The following is a 14,464-nucleotide window of genomic DNA, read 5'->3' as shown; positions in this document are numbered from 1 at the left end:
AGACATTGAGGTTTCGGTCTGCAGGTTTCATTGGAACAGAAGCTTTTGCCAAAAGCCACCGATATATATGGAAAAACTGTGAATTGCTCTGGAGATGGGGATCCCAACAGATCCAGCCAAGGTTTACTCAAGGCTGTTTATGGCAGAGGGGGAGGATGGCAGTTCATGCCGAGTTCATGCTGAGCGAGACTCTTGATTCAGGAAACAGCATCACCATAGTGAGATTCCCAGGCTGTCTTGTCTCGATAATTTTTTTCCCCACTGTAGGATAAAGTTTTTTCACTTGATTTTTTTCACTGTAGGATGAAGAGGGTCAACATTTGTCCGATGAAGACATAGCCGCTGAAGCTGACACATTCATGTTTGAAGGTGGGACGGGTGAATGGATCTCATGCATGCAGTGGGTTTCTCCGAAAGAAAACCTGGGGCCTCCATTCCAAGCTGCAAGAGTTACTTGTGCTTCCACTTTGATCAATGGCTTGATCAATGTAGAGCCTATGTTGTTCACTGCCTTCTCTGGTGCTCTATCTTACTCTTTGCATCTCTTCCCCATGCCCGGCCCCTGGCAAAGGACGTATCCTAAGCACAATGCTTTGAATGAAGGCCCTGTATTATCGGTTGATTATTTCCATGGGCTGCAACAGACTGATATTTGTACCCAAAGGAGCTGAGGTTTCCAATTTCTGGGCCCTCTTCTCCAGCCCACAGTGAATACCTGGCCTTTGGACTGTGTGCCTATCCAATTAAGATCATTCCGCTTCTGGAACTATCATTATCTTTCAAAACCAATGTTTGGATTATACCAAACTGACTTGTGTCCCTTTAATTGTTAGACTTGTTCATTGGCGTTTTATTTTATTTTTTATTTTTTATTAACAAAAATGTAAAATACACGCACACAAAACCTAGACGTACACCACATTTACACAATACAATACGAACGGGCTTCCTGTTCTTTCTAATAGCAATCATCAATCGATACTGCTCACCTTATATTATTTCCCCTTCTATTGTATTTCATTCGGATTTCACCATTCTTAACCCTCTTATTTTACTCTAAGTATTATTTTTGAGTTTTGTTATATTCCTTCATTGATTCTTGTTTCTTTCCTCCATCCACCGATACCATTTATCCCATATCTGGTAGAGTTCGAATTCTTCTTTTCCCTGGATTTCTTTAGTTAGTTTGTCCATTTCAGCACAATCCATAACCTTTCTTATTATTTCATCTCACTTGTTTTTCCATTTCTGGGCAAAGGCAATCCTTTCCGCTGTAATTATATGTAATATTAAATACTGGATTTCTTTTTTGTATTTCGCAGACATTATTCCTAATTTTAAAAACTTCAGGTTTCCATTCTATTTTAACCCCCGTTATTGCCTCCAGCCAATTTTTGATCTTTTTCCAAAACGTTTTAGCCTCCTCACAGGTGCACCATAAATAGTAATATGATCTGTGCATTGATTCGCATTTCCAACATTTTGGGGAGGTATTTGTTAAGATTTTAGCTAACCCTGTTGGTGCCAGGTGCCATCTGTAAAACATTTTGTACTGGTTTTCTTTGAATGCAACTGATAGTGTCATTTTTAAGTTTGTTCCCCCCAATTTTTCCCATTTGTCTAATTCAATATTATAGCCAAAGTTTGGCGTCCATTTTATCATTTGTTCTTTCACAATTTCCTCTTCATCACTGGAGGTTTTAAAGAAGAAACTGGACAGACACCTGTGTGAAATGGTAATGGTTCTCCTGCTTGAGCAGGGGGGGGGGGCAGGAAAAACCAAAGATACATGTACAAAACCTTGCTTAATAGCAGTAAAACCTTGCTTAACAGCAGCAACTGTGAGAGGGACCTTGCAGTCCTAGTGGACAATCATTAAATATGAACCAGCTTCCGCAAAATTAATGAGTTCCCCTTCTATTCCTTTATCTAAATAATTTATGAAGATATTGAAAAGTACTGGGCCTAAGATGGAGCCTTGTGATTTCCCACTGCTTACTTCCCTCCATGTACAATAGATGTAGTGCCCTTAAGGACTACTCATTGAGTATGGTTTGTCAGTGAATTACAAATCCATCTGGTGGTGAGGTTCTCTATCCCAGATTTTTCTAGCTTGCCAAGAAGTAGGCAGTGGTCTACTTTGTCAAATGTAAAAGAAGAATTTTCTTTGGAATCCTTGGCATTTTTATCATAAACAAAAGTGGTCAAATGGGATCCCTTTGAATAACTATCACGTAGTCCTGCCCTGGGTAGTTTCCATGTGGTTTTCCTTTTGTTTCAGGCCATGACACTACAGCAAGTGGATTGTCCTGGATTCTATACAATTTGGCTCAACACCCCACGTATCAAGACCAGTGCCGGGCAGAAATTCGAGATCTGCTGCAGGGACGGGAAACAGAAAGAATTGAATGGTAATGGGCTGCGGGCAGAAAGAAAGCAGTCCAGAGGGTGGAAAAACAAGGCAGATTCAGATGTTATTTGAAAGAGAAAGTGAACTAAGGCAGAGCTAATGTCTTCCAGGTGTGAAGTTATAATGTTACATAATTATTGTGGGAATAAGTCCACAACAGTTGCCAAGGTTGAGAAACTCTGGTCCAGAGGTTAATTAAATGATGGTATCGTTGAGGATTATGCAAATTGTTTGCTTAGCGTTAGAGAACCTGTTGTTAAGGTGTCCTTGAAGTTGTCTGCTTGGAGAGTATTACATGTCTGTGTCACAATGCCAATACCCCCTTGGCCAAAGTGAGTCAGAAATGGGGAAGAGCAAAAAGATGCTTAGGAAGGGTTTCATTTTCAAGAGCAGGCTGAGGACTTTGGCTGCTCAAATGAGAGCGGGACTCAACGGCAGCTCTCCCTAGCTGGAAGCCAATTTGTAAATCCATCCGTTGTTTTTCACAGCAACATGATTGGCTTTTAAAAATTTCCGTCTGCCTCTGTTTATTGTGTTATTTATGCTTTGCAGAGTTAGTAGACATTTGCCTTTTACAAGCTTCCTGGCTTTGAGTTTGGTCTGGTTTGAATACCCAAAGCTGAATCACCATCAGAACGTATTATTCCCTTTCTTTCCGAACAGTTGACATATTCGTGGCTTTCCACCTACATTTTTGATACCTGTAACTGTAGCTGATCAAAATAGGATGCTGCTTTTTCTGGGTTTGACCAGGGAAAGGATGTAGGATAGTTCAGGGAGAGTCCCCCCCCCCCAGGTTTTTTTATTTTGTTTTATATATATGTATCAATACGTGAATAGTGTGGCCCCTGGGTGTCATGCATTTTAATACGAATAAAACTGGTACAATTAATCATAGTTATTACATTCAACCAGTGGTGGGATTCAGCCAGTTAAGAGAGGGCTACCAACCCTTCCTGCAGCCCCTGGGAAGAGAGAGAGAGGGAGGGAGGGAGGGAGAGAGAGAAAGAGAGAGAGAAAGAGAGAGAGAGAAAGAATGAAAGAAAGAAAGAAAGAAAGAAAAAGAAAGAAAGAAAAAGAAAGAAAGAAAGAAAGAAAGAAAGAAAGAGGCATAAAAAGGAAGGAAGGAAAAGAAAAGAAGGAAAGTTGGAGAGAGAGAGAGACAAGAAAGAAGGAAGAGAAAGAAAAAGAAAGGGGGAGAGAGACACAAGAAGGAAGGAAGGAAGAGAAAGGAAGGAAAGAAAGAAAGAAAGGAAAGAGAGATACAAAAAAGAAAGGAAGAAAAAGAAAGGAAGAAAAAGGAAGGAAAGAAAGAGGGAGAGAGAGAGACAGACACAGGAAAGAAGGAAGGAAGGAAGGAAGGAAGGAAGGAAAGAAGAAAGAAAGAAAGAAAGAAAGAAAGAAAGAAAGAAAGAAAGAAAGAAAGAAAGAACTTATGATCACAATTGAGACCAAAATTTTGGTTGCTAAGCAAGAGCGTTGATAAGTGAGTTTCACCACATTTTCCAAGGTGGCCACGCCCACCCAGTCACACGACCACAAAGCCGCTCCCACAAAACAGGCCACACCTACAGAATAGGTTCTTAAAAATTTTGAAACGCACCACTGCCTCACTGGGTGCAGCGAGGTGCCCGTGTGCAACCCCGGGACATCTACCCATCTGCCAGGAGCACTGCTGCAAGGGGCGGGGCCAGCCAGTGGTGGGATCAGCTGGTTCACCAAACTGCAGAAAAAGTTAGCTACCCATTCTCCGAAACCTGTGTGAACTGGCTGAATTCCACCCTTATAATGTATGCTGTAAGACACCCAGAGTCATTTTATTACAAGATGGGTAGCAAATAAATGTAATAAGTAAGCAGACAAGCAAACAAACAAACGTCTCTTCTCAGGAAAGATCTCTCCCTCATGCCCTTCACTACCATGTGCATCAAGGAGAGCCTCCGCCTGCACCCTCCAGTCACAGCCATATCTCGACGCTGCACTGAAGATGTGAACCTTCCTGATGGACGAGTTATCCCTAAAGGTATGTGCTATGGAAGGAGCCCCAGGCCATCCTTCGTTAATTATCTGTATCTGGCATTGGATTCCCTTCTTCTCTCTATGACTGTTCCCTGCCTGCATTAGCAGTTGTTCCAGGCTACTATGCCATCCTATTTTGGGCTCCATGAGGATTAAACCTGTTATAAAGTAAACAAAGTGCAAAGTATATTGAATAAGAAAAAGGTCCCAGTTTGGAAAGTTGGGCATACACTGTATTGCAATGATGTTCCTTTTGCAGTATTTATCTGATAAAAGCTGAATGAGACTATTTTGCTTTCTCAAATGCTGCAATGGCCATTTCTAATCTAATAAATCTCTACTTAACAAGCAATTATATCACCCCAAAATAATGTTTAAAGCATTCAATTATTATGGGTCTTACAGCAATAGATGTTATGCTCCACATTTTGTTCAGGCCCCTCTGTCTCATTCTTCTTGAAAATATGTGTGCGTGTTGTCCTTCCTTCTTAGGGTTCCGATTGTTGCTACTTGTAGGATAAAAAGTTTGCTTGGTATATCTTGTCACATCTGTGGGAGAAAAACATGGGTCTTCCTATGTCATGTAGTTTATTTATTTATTGTTATTTTTGAACGTGGCTTTTCACTGCTCAGGAAACTTTTTAGTCTTTTCTATTCTACTCTAAGTCCATCACTAGGGATTCTAAAACTTCAACTTTCCCCTGCCCCTAGCTATCAAAAGAGGGGGCCAATTACAGAATTGATTCCAAAAACACTTTGAGCTCTTTGCCACAAACTGTTCACGGCTTCACCTTAAATTGGGTATGCATTGTGGCAAAATGATTAGGGCTGTTTTTAAATGCTTGTACACTGCATTTGCTAGGACAGAAGACAGGAGGGCTGTCCCTGTGGTTCTTTGAGCCCATCTCGCTCGATTTGCCTGGCTTGATGAAAGGGGCATGGTGTTCATCCCAAGAGCAACTGTTGTGGGGTGGGGGTGATGAAATGCCCCTGTTGGGAAGTGGAGGAACAATGAATGGCCATCATGGAGGAGGGAGCAATGGGCAGGGGTGGAAAAGCTGGGTGTGTGTGTGAGAGAGAGTAACAGCCAGGCAATACATGCTGGTCCTCTTTATGAGGCAACTCTAAGCTGGGAGCAGAGTCATCAACTGACGTTTTGTTGGTTTATTGATTATGTGCCATCACGTTATTCAAGGAAGATCTCAGATCTTCTGAAAATCTGGAGCACTAACAAAGTTATGAAAGATGTTTGAACATAAAAACCAACCAACCGGACGTTGCCCTATTCTTTGCTCTATCTAGTAACAACAGCACTTCATTGGCCAAGTTCTCTCATCTCCCTTTGCCCATTTCCTGCTTTTGTGAATCTCTCTCCACCTTTGGTGACATGCAGAGTTCATTCGATTCTTCTCTCTGCAGGGAATGTCTGCCTGGTCAGCATCTTTGGGACCCATCACAATCCTGCCGTATGGCCAGACCCAGAGGTAGCATTTCCCCCACTTCCTTGCAGTTTGCTGGTCTGTGTAGAATTCTAGCCTGGGAGACCCCCTTCCCCTTGCGGGTGGCCTGCTCGGATGCTGTTTTGGAGGGAGGTGGGAATTAATCTGGTCGTGATAACTGAATAGCTAAGTATAGTTGTTTCTAAAGTTATATTCTGCTTTTTGTTCATTGAGGTATAAGAAGAAGAAGGTATGTATGTATGTATGTACGTACGTACGAGTGTGTGTGTACGTATGTATGTATGTATATTTCTGAGGGAAATGGGCAGCTCAAAAATGTGAAAAACAAAGTTTGAGAATTAATTAATACTCACACAATTTAAAAGCATAGATTAAATCTTGAAATATTAATCAAAAATCACCTCTTCTGGTGCGCATTTTTTCTACAGAAAACCTGGGCTCCTATATTTATGAGTATTATAGTACAATATATGATTTCCCATATATTACAGAAATCAATGGATCAGCCAGGAGCAAATACCTGTGCATACAACATATATCTTTTACACTAATTATATAGCAAAATAGTGAGCATTACACTACATTAATGCACAATAATTAAAAAATTAGCTTCTTTCTCAATATGTATGTAAATTCATATTTTGTGCCCACTATTTTCACTAAGAAATGGAGTCTCGGAGAAAGGAGCAGCGTCTATTTTATATGACAAAATGTGAAATAGAGTTTGATGGTTTTTCCTTCAACAAAACAAAAAGTAAATTATTGAACTGTAGCACCTTAAAAACTCTTTGTTCACTGCGATTGTTTTATTGATGTTAATGTTTTTACATTTAATGCTAATTTTTTTAATGAGGGAGGATGGAAAAATTGTAATGTTATCTACTGCCTTATTCTTCTCCCTTGGAGCTCTGTAACTGATAAAATCTTATTCCTTAGTTGCAAACGTCTCTTTTCTTTCTCTCATTCAACTCCCTTGGAGCCTGGGAGCGGGGGTGGGGCCTTCAGGGCCTGGGGTCAATTCTGCATTGCATGTTCTCTTTTGTCAGGTGTAAGAGGATTACTGGCATATAAGGCTTCCTTTGAGTGAGCCTGGCTCCCTCAAACCTGTGACTTGTGCAATAGGCCCTCTTTTGCCTGTAAGGCCAGGCAGGGATCAATAAATGCATTTTTGCTACCTGTTTGAAATTGCAAAGAGCAGGTAATGTCAAGGATCTACTTGTCTTTAAATTGTGGCAGAAAGGAGACAACCCATTCTACAGACATATATCCACCTGTCCATAAAACAGTCTCTGCAAGTTTCCTGGGCAGAATGTTTTCAGAATTAGAACAAGACAAGAATCATCTCTAGTTCTATCATTTTCATAATCATCTCTAAGGAGTAGTCCTCAATGAAACCACTGTATTTTTCGGAGTATAAGTCGCATTTGAGTATAAGATGCACCAAGATTTTGAAGAGGTAAATTTTTTAAAAAATTTCTGGGAATTTCTTTTCTGTGTTGGAGGCACTAAAATAACCAAGATGATATAATTTTGGCATTCTTAAGAAAAAGATCTTGACAGACCTGAGCATTGGGCTCTATCCAACAAGATGCAGTTGAAGAAATTAAGGTTCTGAACTTAGTCAGGAGAAAACCAAATGCACAGGTATGGAGAAGGCAGTTCCTGGCTCAAAAGTAGCGACTGAGAGGGATCTCGGTGTCCGAGTGGATCACACTTAATGAGGCAGCCATGTGCTGCACCTGCCCAAAAAGCCAATGCAGTCCTAGGCTGCATCAATAGAGGCATAGCATCGAGATCAGTGGTCATGCCCCTTTCTATTGCTCTAGTGAGGCACACTTGGGGTAGTGCATCCAGTTCTGGTCATCACAATACAAAAAGATGCTGAGACCCTAGAAAGCATGTAGAGTAGAGCAACAAGAATGATAAGAGCTCTGGAAACTAAAGTGTAGAATGAATGGTTAGGGGAGCTGGGTATGTCTAGCCTATAAAAGATTAAGGGTGAATGGTAGCTGTTTTTCAGTACTTGAGGGGTTATCACAGAGAAGAGGGGGTCGACTTATTCTCAAAAGCACATGAGGGCATTGCCAACTCCTGTTCCTATCTGAACAATTGTGTCCAGACATCTTGTTTTTGGATAATATGGCATGTGACGAATGAAACACTTGGGGTCAATTAATCAATTCCTTCTTATGTTCGCATCTTCTCATTCAACCCATTCATCCAATCCATTTATCTTTCAAAGGTCTATAACCCACATCGCTTTGATTCAACACATCATCCACTAGCTTTTGTGCCCTTTTCTGCAGGACCCAGGTAAGAAAACATACAGCTAGAGACAAAATAATTGTTAAGAAAAAGAAGAGAAGGGTGCTAGAGGATATCCATGGGACATTTCTAATGGGGGCTCTTGGGGCAAGGAACATGAAAGAAAACATGCTGAAAGTTTCAGCACAGCAGCCAGTTTAGTCGCTAATGGAAAAAAAGCCTTAGAGATACTCAGAATCCTGGGGACTTCTGGTTGACGTCGCAGCGGGAATGGACTGGAAACTAGCAGGCTCTGTTGAGTCCCGTGAAAAGCCAGCCGGTAAACTGCTGCCGGGAGGTCTTCAGGTCATAGCTGCCTTGTGGTGAAGAAAGGAGAGGAGTTTCACGGACTGCAAGGAATCAGCAATTTTCTTGCTAGGTCAGAAATAGCTCTCCCGATTGGCAGCGGGAGGGGGGGTCTATGGCCTCCTCGAAGCTGGGACAACCGGGCCTAAGAATTGAATGGGAGCGGTTTTTGGACAGAATGCTGGACTGGTGAGATAATTACCAACTCACATTTAAAGGGAAAAATCTTGCAAGTGGAGTTTCAACATTCCTGAGCTTGGATCAGCAGCTATTTGGCCCTTGGAAAAAATAAAAAATAAAACAAATTGAGGCTATAATACAAAAGCCCAAGAATAATCTTTATATTTGGAAAATTGGGGAAAGCTTAAACATTCTAAAAAAAATGATTTTCGGGAGAAAGTAGCATTTTTATGTCTATTTTAAACTCCCTGGATACTTTGACAGACAGCTGGTTTTTATAGACTATTTTGTATGAAACAGAAACTGAGAGTGCCATCTACTGGAGGAAAAAAAGTAGTACAATATTTTAAGCCTAGTAGCCTTGATGAGTTTAATGCATACTAAGATCTGACTATAAAAACCAGGAGAAGTAGCGGCTGGAAGACCTGGCTTGGCCACACAGAAGAAGAAGATAATTTTGACACAGAGAACATTTAAGGAGTGCTTGTGTTTTCTATTTGGTTTTTTTCCCCCTTCTCTCTTTTTGGAACACAGCTAACTTTTAATTTGGATTTAATTCAATTTGGATTTGACTATTTTTGAAATTGGCTTACTACTAACTCAGTGGAACATTTTATTTTTGAAGAGAAGAGGAATAACTGAAGAAAAGAAAAGCAAGGAAATTAAATAGACTTTAAATTTCGGTAAATTGTGAAAAGAGATAATTGGGGAGGTTTTAAAAACTTTAAATTGCTATAAAATGGAGCCTCGGATGTATAAAGATTTATTCTTGTTGCTAAAAATGTGTGTGAATCTCTAATAGGCAATAAAGAGACAGGAAGTTTGTTTAAACATACAGGAAAAAATAGAAGATAAATTTGAAAAGGGGAATTCAAATGAGATACAAGAAATTAAGACTATAGAAGAGAAAGAATTAAAAATAAGAATCAGTTAGACAATATCACAGAAATTTATGGTAATGTAGTAAGAGTAGAGAAGAAGGGGGAAAAGCCCCTCCAAAAAATGACAAAGTTAAAAGGCAAAAAGGGAAACATTTTGAAGAGACAAGAGGAAGACCTATGTGAGGGGTGCTCAAACAATACAACAAAAAGAAATAAAAGGGATATAGAAGAGAAAGTACAATACAGATAAAAACAAAAAGAGAGAGAAATAAGACATTAGGAGAGCGGGATGAAAGGCAGATCAAAAAAATTCATTAAAGAATGGGATACTAAAAAGATCAAGAGATGATGGATAAGAAGAAAAATGTTAATAGAAGTGAGAGATAATAATAATAGGGTAAATATTCGTAAATATATATAATAAGGTAGACTAGAAGATGGGAATGTGAAAGTAGATAATTTAATATTAATTAATTCAAATTAGATTGGAAATTTAAAATGCTATTATAATTGTAAAAGAGAAGAATTATAGGGCACATTGTGATATTACTTGTGTGTAAAAATTAAATAAGAAATGATAAATAATTATGTGAGAATAATGCTATTGAAATTGGAATACAAAGCTATGTTGAAAAATGATAATTTTGTAAAGATGACTACAACATATATAAGGTAGATCAGTAGATGGGAATGTGAAAGTAGGTAACAGTGATAGAATTAATTTTGATAATTTAAATTAGGTTGGGAATTTAAAATGTTAATGATTGGGAACGGGGAATTTGAGGGATCCTTCCGGAAATGAAGCAATATGATAAACAACTGGTGTAATTGTAAGAGAGGAGAAACAGAGGGTGTATAGCGATGTTATTTAAGTGTAAAAATAGAACAAGAAATGATAAAGAATTATATAAAGAGAATATTACGGCTGAAGTTAGAATAACAAAGTTATGGTGAAAAATGATTAATTTGTAAAAATGAATTAATAACACTTAGTTGAAGACATAAATAAAAGATGTATAGCAATGATATTTAATCTTAAATGTAATTATGGAAGAAGGTAAAGGATTATATAAAAGAGATGAATATTGATAAAGTGAGAAGATTAGAATTATGATTATGAATATGATGTGACCCGGTCAACACTCTGACCATAAAGTATGTATGGTGGGAAAAAAGAAAATTTGCAATAACTTGTTTATTTTTTTAAAAAAAGAAAAGCCTTCATGAAACTAGATTCAGGATTTTAGGATTTTTTAGAATTTTATTGGGTTTTTATGCCGCCCTATTCCCGAGGGACTCAGGACGGCTCACAATAAAAAGGGGAAGGGATACAATAAATAAATAAATAAATAAACAACAATTTAAAATTATACAACAGCCGTAACCTCGAATGGGGCTGGATGGCTCAACAGCCCCAGGCCTGCCGGAACAGCCAGGTTTTAACTGCTTTGCGGGAGGCCAGGAGGGTAGTGAGGGTCCGGATCTCCACGGGGAGATCGTTCCAGAGGGCCGGAGATTTGTCCGAGCTTCACAAAAAGAGAACTGTTGTAAAGAAAAGTTAGCCACTTGGCCACTGAACTGGAATCTTCTCTGCAGGAACTGCATTGGGCAGAACTTTGCCATGGCAGAGATGAAGGTGGCCCTGGCGCTGACACTGTTGAGGTTTGTGGTGCGGTTGGACGAGAGCCAATCTGTACGGCGCAAGCCAGAGCTAATCCTGCGGGCGGAGAATGGACTGTGGTTGCAAGTAGAACCAATCCGCGCTGAATCTTGATCAGAAGTTCTATATACGGGATTACATTTGCTGATCTACAACCTGGAATCTATATTGTAATGTGCCAGAGATGCTTTTTGCTTCTAGCTTTGTAGAAGGCAGGATTGTTATTTTGCACACATCTTTCTACCACTGTGTCTATGTCTTCTAGTCTACCAATTGCTACTCAGCCCTAGTTTATTGCTTTGCTACTGTCAGCCTCTGCTTTGCTGTTGCTTCGGCTGCCATGAAACGGGGAGGGAGGGCATGGTGTTTGGGAGGGGTTACTCATTGTGCTGGAGGAAGGTTCTGGAGTTCACCGGCTGATCGGACTACGCATGCGTGGGAGTTTCCCGCCAGGACTAACGGCACCGACATTCCATCTTCGTGATGCCTTTTGAAGTTATCTCGCACCTGACACTTGAGAGAATTATGATTGGACTGTAACTGTGATGCCAAGGGGAGGGGTATGGGCTATTCTATATATCAATCGCTTTCGCGCCTAAATATTCAGACTTCGCTTCGCTATGCCTTTAATCATTTATAATTAGTAAAAGTACACTTGATTTCCACACATGGAGTCTCGTGGTCTTTCTTTCCTAATTATCTAATGGAGAGGTGCTGACAGCTACCATGAAGACCTCCAAGATATATTCTAAATTAAAGCTATGTGAAATGAACTTCTGGCTTGGTTTTAAATATTTAGGTAATGGCAATTCTGAGCTCTGGGTCAAAACTCAGGTTTTCTGATATGAGGTCTATCACCAATTCTGAGATATGCCTTGGGATAATTCCTCAGGGAATGCTCGGATCCGAAAATGAAGTGGTTTTTAAGCTTTCCAGAGCTGGGGGAGCATGAATATAGTTTTGCTTCTCAAATGTGAGCTCTGGGTCAAAGATTTTCTGACTGAATTCTGAGATACAGTAGTGGCCAAAATTCTGGAAACCTTTTGGAAAAGGGGTATTTTTGAGGTTTGATGGCTAATAACACTACTTTTCTTTTGAGTACCATGTTTCCCCGAAAATAAGGCATGCCCTGCTAATAAGCCCAACTGGGCTTTTCAGAGCATGCGCCATAATAAGCCCTCCCCCAAAATAAGCCCGCCCCAACTATTTAAGCACATGCGCAACCGATCCCCGCCATCGCCACTGTACCACCTACCGGTACAACTTGCGGGGCAAAAAGAGGGCCCACCACAAAAACAGCGGCAGGCAAAGCAAAGTGCTTCCCCCCGCCCTTCCCTCCCGCGCAAAAAGAGAGGCAGGCCAGCTGTAATGGCTCCTCTCCTAACTTAAGAAAGTAAAGACTCTTGAAACGGATTATTTCAAAAGGAACCTTTAAATTAAGCAGAATGGAAAACCATTAGAGGCAAAGCAGCATTTGAAGCCCTTTAGGCAATGCAAGTGGGATTAAGCTGATAACGGCCCCTCCCCTTCATCAGAATGCTGATTCTGGCCAATACACAAGTGTGAAGATGTTTCCTTAACTCTTCTGCCCTGAGAGTTGAATAAAACACACATTTCAGTCATCTAGTCTCCCACTTAATTTTAATTTCTTCTTAATATGTTAACAATATCATTATTGCCTCTCCAAATTAATCACATTTAACATATTATTTCCATCTATTATTCTGTTCTACTATTAATAACATCCATCCTCAGATTTAATTTTGTATATTAAATGTTTCATTTAATTAGGTTTCCACAACTAGTAATTTTACTCTATCTCCCACACTTTGTGTTAAACTCAAACCTTTGGCTATATTCACATCATTCCATTCCATTCTATTAACAAATCCTTTTCTTTCTTTCCTCCTTTTAACCATTTTCTCTTAGTCTCTCAGAAACTTCATTTCTCTTATAATCTTTTCTCTCCGTCCATTTATTTGCCTTTTTCTTTTACTTGATCTTGACATTTTTATATTTTTTTTCTTTTGAATTCTTTTTCTCTTTTTTAGATTTAGATTTAGATAGATTTAGATAAATTTATTTATAGGCCGCCCTTTTCCCTGAGGGGACTCAGGGCGGCTTACAACGTATAGGGAAGGGAGTACACACAATGACATATAAAACAGTACGTAATTAAAAATAGAAGCAACATTCATCATTCGGGAGGGGACGGATTATAATCTTTAACCCCAGGCCTGACGGGATAGCCAGATCTTGAGGGCTGTGCGGAAGGTCTGGAGGGTGGTGAGGGTACGAATCTCTACGGGGAGATCGTTCCATTGGGTCGGAGCTACTACTGAAAAGGCTCTCCTCCACGTAGTCGCCAGTCGACACTGACTGGCGGATGGAACTCAGAGGAGGCCTAATCTGTGTGATCTAATAGGTCGCAAGGAGGTAATTGGCAGGAGGTGGTCTCTCAAGTTTTAATTATCTTATTCTAGTGCCTCTCCCCATTTTTTCCCTACAACTTTCCTCAGTATTTTCCATTTAACTTTCCCTTTTTTGAGGCCATTTCCCTCTTGGGTATGTAACTATAAATCCCTGCATAATCATCAGAATATGTTTCTTTTTCAATCTCTTTTTTTATTTCTATGATACCCTCTTGTTTTTCATTCAGCCCCTTTTCTTTCTCCTTTTCCCCTTCTTCTTGTTCTACATGTTCCCTCTGAGTTTCCATTATATTTTCCCCAATTAGGGTTTCCCGTGCATTTTTTAACATATCAGTATTTCATTATACATCCAAGATTCCATATTGCCTGTTTATTTTATTTAACAAATTATTTAAGTTTTTCTTTCTTTCTATTGTATGACTTTTGTATCACATTTACTTAGTCTTAAAGTTTTCTTTTCTTTTTCTTATTCTTGTTTCCAGCTTCTAAAATCCAGTTCCACTTTTTTTCCCTTCTGCCCAGCCAGTAAGTCCAGACCCCAATACTGTTCCAAAAACCACTCCTGTTATTTCACACAGTTTCAAAGCATCCTTATCGGTTACAGTCAAGGCCAAATTGCAGGTGTATTTTCCCTATCAATTTCTGTTAGCTTTTGCAATTTTCTCTTCTCGCCACTAGATGTCGCCCTCTAAGCAATGTGTTCTAGCTGTCAAAGTTCTATTTATTCAGTAAAAATTGAAAAAAATAGCAAAAGAAAGAAAAGAAATTCCCCCCATGTTTTTATTGTTTTTAATATTTCCAAGTCCAGTTTT

General features: G+C 39.6%; 1 protein-coding gene and 1 long non-coding RNA gene across 2 annotated transcripts in view; one reads left to right on the top strand and one right to left on the bottom strand.

Annotated features, from left to right (window-relative positions):
* Positions 1–11,606, top strand: part of LOC116502538 (cytochrome P450 4F22) — a 33,130-nt gene extending 21,524 nt beyond the window's left edge. Inside the window, exons 8-13 of the mRNA XM_032208418.1 lie at positions 303–369; positions 2,282–2,411; positions 4,300–4,433; positions 5,849–5,913; positions 8,132–8,202; positions 11,157–11,606. Of these exons, the coding sequence (XP_032064309.1) occupies positions 303–369; positions 2,282–2,411; positions 4,300–4,433; positions 5,849–5,913; positions 8,132–8,202; positions 11,157–11,334 (645 nt within the window). The 3' untranslated portion in view covers positions 11,335–11,606. The remainder of the gene's footprint in view (positions 1–302; positions 370–2,281; positions 2,412–4,299; positions 4,434–5,848; positions 5,914–8,131; positions 8,203–11,156) is intronic.
* On the bottom strand, positions 4,483–10,796 carry LOC116502539. The gene is made up of 2 exons (XR_004254562.1): positions 8,710–10,796; positions 4,483–4,978 (listed from the first exon to the last, which is right to left on the bottom strand). It is a non-coding gene; the product is annotated as an uncharacterized LOC116502539 (long non-coding RNA).
* Positions 11,607–14,464: the final 2,858 nt, after the last annotated feature.

This window comes from Thamnophis elegans, chromosome 2 (genome assembly GCF_009769535.1).
Source record: "Thamnophis elegans isolate rThaEle1 chromosome 2, rThaEle1.pri, whole genome shotgun sequence".
Taxonomy (NCBI): Eukaryota; Metazoa; Chordata; class Lepidosauria; order Squamata; family Colubridae; genus Thamnophis; species Thamnophis elegans.
This window is presented reverse-complemented; position numbering and strand designations above follow the sequence as displayed.